At 45.3% G+C, this 8,357-nt stretch overlaps 1 protein-coding gene across 1 annotated transcript; it reads right to left on the bottom strand.

Annotated features, from left to right (window-relative positions):
* Positions 1-5,707: 5,707 nt before the first annotated feature.
* LOC136522091 (tetraspanin-2-like) lies at positions 5,708-7,692 on the bottom strand. Its single transcript, XM_066515878.1, has 2 exons — positions 6,970-7,692; positions 5,708-6,370 (listed from the first exon to the last, which is right to left on the bottom strand). Exons 1-2 carry the CDS (start codon positions 7,477-7,479, stop codon positions 6,062-6,064), a joined length of 819 nt encoding a protein of 272 aa, XP_066371975.1. The 5' UTR covers positions 7,480-7,692; the 3' UTR covers positions 5,708-6,061.
* Between the last annotated feature and the right edge of the window lie 665 nt (positions 7,693-8,357).

Below are 8,357 nucleotides of genomic sequence, written 5' to 3'. Positions count from 1 at the left end.
ATGCTCAAGATTTATTATATGATCCCGAACTTTATCTTTCACAATATAGTACTTTATGTCAATGTGTTTGGCAGCACCACTTGACCTATTGTTGTGAGCGCACTGTACCGCTGGATTGTTATCACAATACAATCTCAGTGGTTCATTTATATCATCAATCACTTTTAATCTGGGTATGAATTTCTTCAGCCAATTCACCTGCCCCGTTGCCTCATAGCATGCTACAAACTCGACATACATTGTCGAGGATGTAGTTACGGTTTGTTTGGAGCTTTTCCACGATATAGCCCCTTCTGCGAGAGTAAATACATATCCTGACGTGGATTTTCTTTCATCTCCCGCATAATCAGAATCTGAATACCCCTCTATCTGTAGGGAATCAGATCTTCTATACGTAAGCATGAAGCCTTTCGTACCCTGCAAATAACGCAGGACTTTCTTCACTAATTTCCAATGTTCAATTCGTGGATTCTTTTGATATATGCCAAGTAACCCGGTAACAAAAGCTAAGTCAGGGCGTGTACACACTTGAGCATATTGTAAACTTTCAACAGCTGAAGCATACGGTACCGCTTTCATTCGGTCAATTTCATATTGGTTCTTGGGACACTGATGTTCCCCAAACCTATCACCCTTGACTATAGGAGCAGGTGAAGGACTGCACGCATGCATACTAAATTTCTCCATGGCCTTTTCTATGTATGCCTTTTGCGATAATCCTAGAACCCCTTTTCTTCTGTCTCGGTGAATCTCTATTCCCAAAACGAACGAGGCCTCACCGAGATCTTTCATATCAAAGTTTGAGGACAAGAATTTCTTCGTTTCCATTAGTAGATTGATATCACTACTAGCAAGCAAGATATCATCCACATACAAAATTAGGAATATGTACTTTCCATTCTTGAACTTTGCATAAACGCAATTGTCCTCAATATTTTCTTCAAACCCAAAACCTTTTATTGTTCTATCAAACTTCAAATACCACTGTCTTGAAGCTTGCTTCAATCCGTAGATTGATTTCTTCAAGCGGCATCCCATATTTTCCTTTCCTTTTACGACAAAACCTTTCGGTTGTGCCATATAAACATTTTCTTCCAAATCCTCGTTTAGGAAAGCCGTCTTTACATCCATTTGATGTAACTCCAAATCATAGTGGGCTACAAGTGCCATTATAATTCTGAAGGAATCTTTACATGACACTGGAGAAAACGTCTCATTGTAATCAATCCCTTCTCTTTGCGTGAAGCCTTTCGCTACAAGTCGCGCTTTAAATCTTTCTATATTCCCTTGGGAGTCATATTTCGTTTTGTAGACCCATTTACAGCCTACTGTTTTGGCTCCTTTAGGAATATTTTCTAAGTCCCAAACTTTATTGGTACTCATTGATTTCAATTCATCTTCCATGGCCTTAAGCCACTTTGATGAGTGGTCGCTTCTCATGGCTTCTTTAAATGAGGTGGGATCATCCCCCATCTGACATTCTTCTGTTTCATAAACTTCATAGTCATCAGTAATAGCTGATCTTCTTATTCTTTGAGACCTTCTAGGTGCCTCCGGCACTTGTTCCACATTGGGCTGTTGTTGTTCTTCCTCATGCGCAACATTTGGTTCTATAGGTTCCTCAAGGGTAGGTTCCTCAAGGACAGGTCTCTCATGTTCATTCATTGTCACCACGGGAGAACTTGCAACAGGTGTTAGCACTACAGTGTCCTGCACTGTCGGTGCAACAGCAGCAGGTAGCGTGAAGAATGGTTCTTCAACCATCGGAGTGGGTACATGTACCCGCTTCTCCTGTAGGCTGATTTCTCGTGCTACCATGCTCCCCCTGATCATGTTATCCTCCAAGAACACAGCGTGTCTTGTTTCTACAATCTTTGTATGTCTGTCAGGACAATAGAAGCGATATCCTTTCGATCTTTCTGGATAGCCAATAAAATGGCAGCTGACTGTCTTGGAGTCTAACTTTCCTATGTTTGGGTTAAACACTTTTGCCTCAACTAGACAGCCCCACACACGCAAATGGTTAAGTGAGGGTTTCCTTCCTGTCCATAATTCATACGGTGTTTTAGGCACCGATTTACTTGGTACTCGATTAAGTATGTGAATGGCGGTTTTCAGTGCCTCCATCCATAAACTAATCGGTAATGTGGAGTAACTCATCATGCTTCTTACCATATCCATTAAGGTACGGTTACGTCTTTCAGCCACTCCATTCTGCTGAGGCTCCCCCGGTGTGGAGTACTGAGCAACTATGCCATTTTCCTGTAGGAACCTTGCAAATGGTCCAGGAATTTGGCCATATGGGGTATGTCGCCCATAGTACTCTCCACCTCGGTCTGATCGTACTATCTTGATTTTCTTATTGTGCTGATTTTCAACTTCAGCTTTAAATATTTTGAATTTATCCAATGCTTCCGATCTTTCTTTAATTGGATAAATATTGCCATAACGAGAGTAGTCGTCTGTGAATGTTATAAACGAGTCATAACCATCCACACTTTTCACAGGAAAAGGACCACATATGTCTGTGTGGATTATTTCTAAAATTCATGTTCTTCGTTTGGCATCTTTCTTAATTTTCTTGACATACTTTCCTTTGATACAATCAACACATTGTTCTAAATCTGAAAATTCTAAGTGCGGGAGAATTGATTCCTTAACTAATCGTTCTATTCTCCCCCTCGAAATATGGCCCAAGCGACAATGCCATAATTTCGAAGAGACAGTATCAATTCTCTTCCGCTTCTTAGTTACATCCGTAGATGGAGAATCATTCACATTCTCATCGCATACATTGTTCGCATTCTCAGCAAGAGATAATAAATAAAGCTTGTCTTGTTGGAAGGCAAGACCAACACATTTATTATCAACCAGTATCTTACACTTGCCATCACCAAAATGGCAATCAATTCCATCATCATCAAGTTTCGAAACGCTTATCAAATTTCTACGCAAAGAGGAAACATAAAGTACTTCTTTAAGTCTAAGTACAAAACCATTATTCAATTCTAAAGAAAAAACTCCAATGGCTTCAACATTGGCTTGTACTCCATTTGCAACTTTAATCGTTCTTTCTCCTCTTTGCAAGGTTCTCGTCCCACTTAACCCCTGTAAGGAATTTACAACATGAGTAGTTGCACCTGAATCAACCCACCAAGTGGATTTATCATAACATAAATACAGGGATTCATCTACAAATGTAATAAATTCATCACCTTTCTTTAGCAGAGATTTCAGGAAGTCTGGACAATCCCTCTTGTAGTGTCCCTTCTTGAAGCAGTGCTTGCACTGATCTTTTTCAGCCCCACCATACTGCTGATTCTCAGAATCCTGGGGTTTCTTTCCCTGTGAATTGGAGGAAGAGGCCTTATCCCACTTAGGTTTTCCTTGTGGTTTAGAATTCTTGCCATTAAAGTTCTTTCTTTTGTTATCCTTCACAAAATGAGCGGATTCACCTTGTGAGGACTTTATCATCTCCTCTTCTTGAGCACACATTGAGATGAGTCTTTCTATGCCCCATCTTTCAGGCTGCATATTGTAGTTCACAATGAAGGTGTCATATTCTTTTGGCAAAGAAGCAAAAATCAAATGAATCAGGAAATCATCCTCCTTCAAATTCATTTCCTTTAGCTTCGATGCCGTAGTGTTCATCTTCAAAATGTGCTCTCTTATGCTACCACCAGTGAATTTCTCATTCACAAGCTTTTTAATCAGTGAACTTGCTGTGGCCTTGGTAGATCCAGTAAATTGACTCTTGATTTTCTCAAGATATTCTTTGGCAGTAGCACATTCAGGGATTGAGCCCCTTATCTGTTCTTCTATGGTGGCTTTGGCCACCAACAGTCACTTGCGGTTGGAGAGAGTCCATTGCCTATGTTTAAGGTCATATTTCATTCTTATTTCAGCATGATCATGCTTTCGAGCAGCGAAATCAGCGTCAGATTCATTTTCACCTCTCACTGGGTCCTCTGGCTCAGTAGGACACGGTGAGGTGATGGCAAAATCGACCTCTTCCAATGCAAGTTCCAATTCATACTTCTCCCGCCACACATGGTGATTGATCCCATTGAGTGTCGGGATGTTGGCAATGTTCACAATGCATTTGCCTCCTGAAATCACACCAGAGTAAGTAAGAAACATTTATACATAAAATTTCATGCTTTAACTCAACATTGGTCAAATTAAAACTTATAATTCATCCATGCAAACATTTTACATCACCGTTGGGCAGAAGTAAAATTAATGCACAATTTCTCATGGATCAAAATTATAATATTGTTATTAACAACGTTGGTCAGAAAATAACAACATCATAATCTCATCAAAATTATCAGAAATTCATCACTTCTCTTAAGATTGGTTCAAATTTAATCAAAGAGAACAATAATTATCATGCACAGCGGAAACATTAATAATCTTTCATATTATTATTTTTCCAGAAGCACTAAATACTTTACAGTTTTCTGGCAAAATATCGTTGGATAAAATTTGCACAGAAAAATTATATCAAAATCATTCAAATTCATCAAAAATATGCATTAAAATTGCTCCTGGAAAAATAATAACAAAAAAATTCTTTCATTTCAGACCAGCGCGGCCCAAGACGGCAAAAGCCGGCTCGGCCCAGTCCTCCGCGCGCGTGCGACGGGGCCCACCAACCATGTACGGTTGGGCGCCCCCGATCAGGACGTGAGAACAAGGCCCAAAGGCCGTTGAGCCTAATGGCGTGGGAGATCAATCCAACACCTCCACCCCTCCCTTCTCCCCCCATCCACCGCCCCACCGAGATCCATGCGCAGCCGGCGCCGAGATCTACACCCAACTCGAGAGGCGGACGTCGTAGAGCCGAGGCTACGCCGGGGCGGCGAAGATCCGACCCCTCCCTCGCGCCGCCGGAGAGGAGGCTGGGACGAAGAGGGCACAGAGTCGCTGGATCCGGTTGTTCGGGATGCTGTAGCGGCGAGCGAGCAGGCGAGTAAGCTGTGGCCTCCCTTGCGGCGCGCGGCGCAGAGCAGAGTGGCGGTGAGCCGCGGCCTCCCTTGGGGCGCTTCACACGGAGTGGACCAGCGGCGAGGTCAGGCACCGACGACCGCGTGAACGAGAGAGGAAAGCAGGAGAGATAGTATTGTAGGGGTATTCTGATCTTTTCCCCCCTCTCCTTGGTTGATGTGTCTATCCCTGGAACGAGGGACGGAGTCTCTGATCGCTATCACAAATTCATTAGCCGGATTCTGAGCCGATAAGCCCGACCAGTGTCGGTCTGTCGTGAGAAAAAAAAATACTATTGATCGACTGACAAGTACCGTGGCTGAAATCAGCGAGCAAAATAGGCAGGCTGAATGTGTGAGGAAAAAGCTTCCGCGCGTCAAGTTGTCAACCGTCGCATATGTGGTGGCTGTGTATGTGTTGCAGGTCCTGTCTGTTTCAGACCAGACGTGAGATTGTGAGAAGAACAGGCTCGGTCGGGATTTAGCCCAGGCCTGAGAGACACCTAAGTTACGTGGCTTCAGAGGCCCAAGAAGGCAAAAAGCGTTTTGGGCCATGCCCGTGTGTTAGCCTGTGTAGGGCCGAATTGTTATGTAGCTTCTTTTTCATATTTATTTTGCAGTACAAAAATTCTGAGCGGAAATGAACAAAATTAGCCAACAAAAAGGACGCAAAACGCGCGTAGGCGTACTCCAATTTGGTGAGCACAAGCCACTGAAGGACCCAAACTGTCCCGAACGTATTCTCGGTCTCTCGGAGCACGCACAAATTCCGTGAACTGTGAAAAGGAGTCACACATATCTCATGGAAATCGTAGCACAAAAGACCAGCTGCGATTGCTGCCGATGTTAGAAAACGAAGCTTCATCAGATATGTTATCGCACAGATAGATACATATACTCTGTCCACATTCTACAAAACTAATTAATTAACCACTGTACCAGCTACCAAGAGCATTAGAACAGAAAGCACAACTCACCCGATCGACGTGCAGATTTTACTTAGTACTACTACTAGGTACCAAATGCACATCACCATGTGTAGATGTGAAGAACTGGAGACGAGAGATCTTCAGTCAATTTCCCCATTTGTAGCGGCGGAAGAGGTCCTCGGTCTGCGCGTTGCGGAAGGCGCTGCAGCCGATGACGTAGACGAAGATGAGCGCGACGGTGGCGACGAGCAGCGCGACGGTGGCCTTGCGCCACTGCTGGCGCAGGCCGCCCAGCACGCCAGCCTTGCAGGAGGCGCAGGCGTAGCAGAGCTGGTCCGGGTCGTTGCTCCACGCCGCGCAGTCCGCGTCCGCCGCCGGGTTCGCCGGGCTCGTCCACACCGTCGGGCTCACGTACGCGTACCCGCACACCGTCGGCGGCTTGCAGCACCCGGACTGCACGGACAACACAGCACAGTTCACAGATCACAGGGGTCACGACGGCTCATCATTAACATTAATTAATCCGAACAATTAGAGCACAGAAGCTTCCTATAGTCCTATCCTACGGGACCTGGAGTATGGGACAAGAGGCTGTCGAGAAGAATCTCCTGGCTACATGCTTCCATGCACCGGCCCACATGGCACATGTCTGCTGCTGCTGCCGCCGCTCTCTCACACACACAGTGACAGAGGACACGTCTAGGCATGATGAAGATGAATGAACACATTTACAGGTCACGCCAACCATCTTCCCATCCAGTGCAAGTATCTGCACTCTGGACCAGACCATAGTAGGAGAGCACGGATGGACCTTACTTGGCACAAGGCAATGGACTGATTCCTCTTACTTTTGACCACTATATACTCCTCCTTACACTAGCTACAAAGTGGAAACGAAACTACCAGATACCTTTACACACAAAGTTCATCTTAGATTAGAAGTAATAAACAATATAATGTGTGTAAACAATACTAAGTACTACTACTATTTACCTTAGATTAGAAGTAAACATTGGTCAGCACAATCGATGAGTAAACAATTTACAATTTACCTCGATGGGCGAGAGGTGCGACATGTAGAACTGCTCGGGCACGATGAAGGAGCTATCCGCGGCGAGCTTCCTGCAGGTGCCAGACGCCGCGACGCAAGCCCGGATCCCGTCCCACCTTTGGGGATCATCGGCGACGTAGCCTCGCAGCCAGGAGGAGTAGCCCTGGAGGCGGTAGTCCTCGTACGCCCGGCCGAGGACCGGGTACGCGCCGGAGCCGTGCGCGACGGCGAAGGCGAAGACGAGGAGGGCCAGGAGCAGCGTGACGAGCGCCGCCATCGCGAAGAGGTAGCAGGCCAGCAGGCCCCTCCGGTTCCAGCACGCGCCCGCGAAGCCCGCCAGCGCGACGAGGAGGAGGAGCGCGCCCAGGATCGCCACCGGCCAGCGGAACAGCCTGAAGCAGTCCTCCCCGCCGTGCCTCGAGGCGAGCCAGAGCCCTGTTGCGGCGATGGGGATGGTGCAGAGGAGGACCAGGAAGTTGATGCACGCCGTGATGTTGTTGCTCACCGCCATGACGGCCGGAATGGGGGACTGGGACTGGGAGGGCGGACGGGGGACGGCGCGACGGATGCAGCTGCTGGAACAGGAAGGGGAGAGTGTGACTGAGCTTGGTTTCTCTTCCTTTTTTTGCTGGGTGTCGGCGACGCGGTGAGAGGTTGTTTCGTGACTCGTGAGAATGCTGTTGCTACTCGCACGCGGTGACGAGGCAGCTCAGCATGTAGAAGAAGAGAGAGCGAGAGAGCGAGTCCGCCTTGCAGGTGGGGATTGGGGAAAGAAGTTTGGAAAAGGTACGGATGAAGAAAGCGTCTTGATATTCTCGTGCCCACCGGCCACCGGGCATTGCGCGTTGTGAGGATAACTTGAGATTGTTGATATTCCGGGTAGATGAGCTAGACAAGAAAATAAGCTGAGTACACCTTTGAGTCAACTTGAGATTGTTGATTTAAAACATAAAGTCTTAAGGAAAGGTTAGTATCTTTACTGATGAAAAATTATACTTGTATCAACGATCAAAAACAACTATTTTGCTCTAAAGAGATGCAAATACAAAATATTTTCATATGGTAGCAAAATGAAAAACATAGAAATTCTTCCACTTCACCAGGAGGAAGAGATACGTTGACAGCCTAAATAATTACTCCCTCTGTCCCCAAATAAATCAATTTCTAGAATCCATGTCGGTTAAATTTCTTTTAAGTTTGACCAACTTTATAGAAAAGAGTAACAACATTTATGACATAAAATGAGCATATTATGATAATTTATTCTATGGTACATCTAATGATACTAGTTTGATATCATAAATCTTGATGTTTTTTTCTATGAGTTCGGTCAAAGTTTAAAAGGTTCTTAAGACAACTCCAAATATCTATTTATTCAGGAAACAGAGA

Source organism: Miscanthus floridulus, chromosome 18 (assembly GCF_019320115.1).
Source record: "Miscanthus floridulus cultivar M001 chromosome 18, ASM1932011v1, whole genome shotgun sequence".
NCBI lineage: Eukaryota > Viridiplantae > Streptophyta > Magnoliopsida > Poales > Poaceae > Miscanthus > Miscanthus floridulus.
The sequence above is the reverse complement of the archived record's forward strand: the minus strand, read 5'-3'. Positions and strand labels throughout refer to the sequence as shown.

What these genes read in the sequence shown, in the direction of transcription:
- LOC136522091 (XM_066515878.1), bottom strand. Translation starts at nt 7,479, where the DNA reads ATGGCGGTGAGCAACAACATCACGGCGTGCATCAACTTCCTGGTCCTC. An exon ending in CGCACCTCTCGCCCATCGAG is followed by an intron (nt 6,371 to 6,969) that starts GTAAATTGTAAA and finishes TTGTCCGTGCAG; the next exon opens with TCCGGGTGCTGCAAGCCGCC.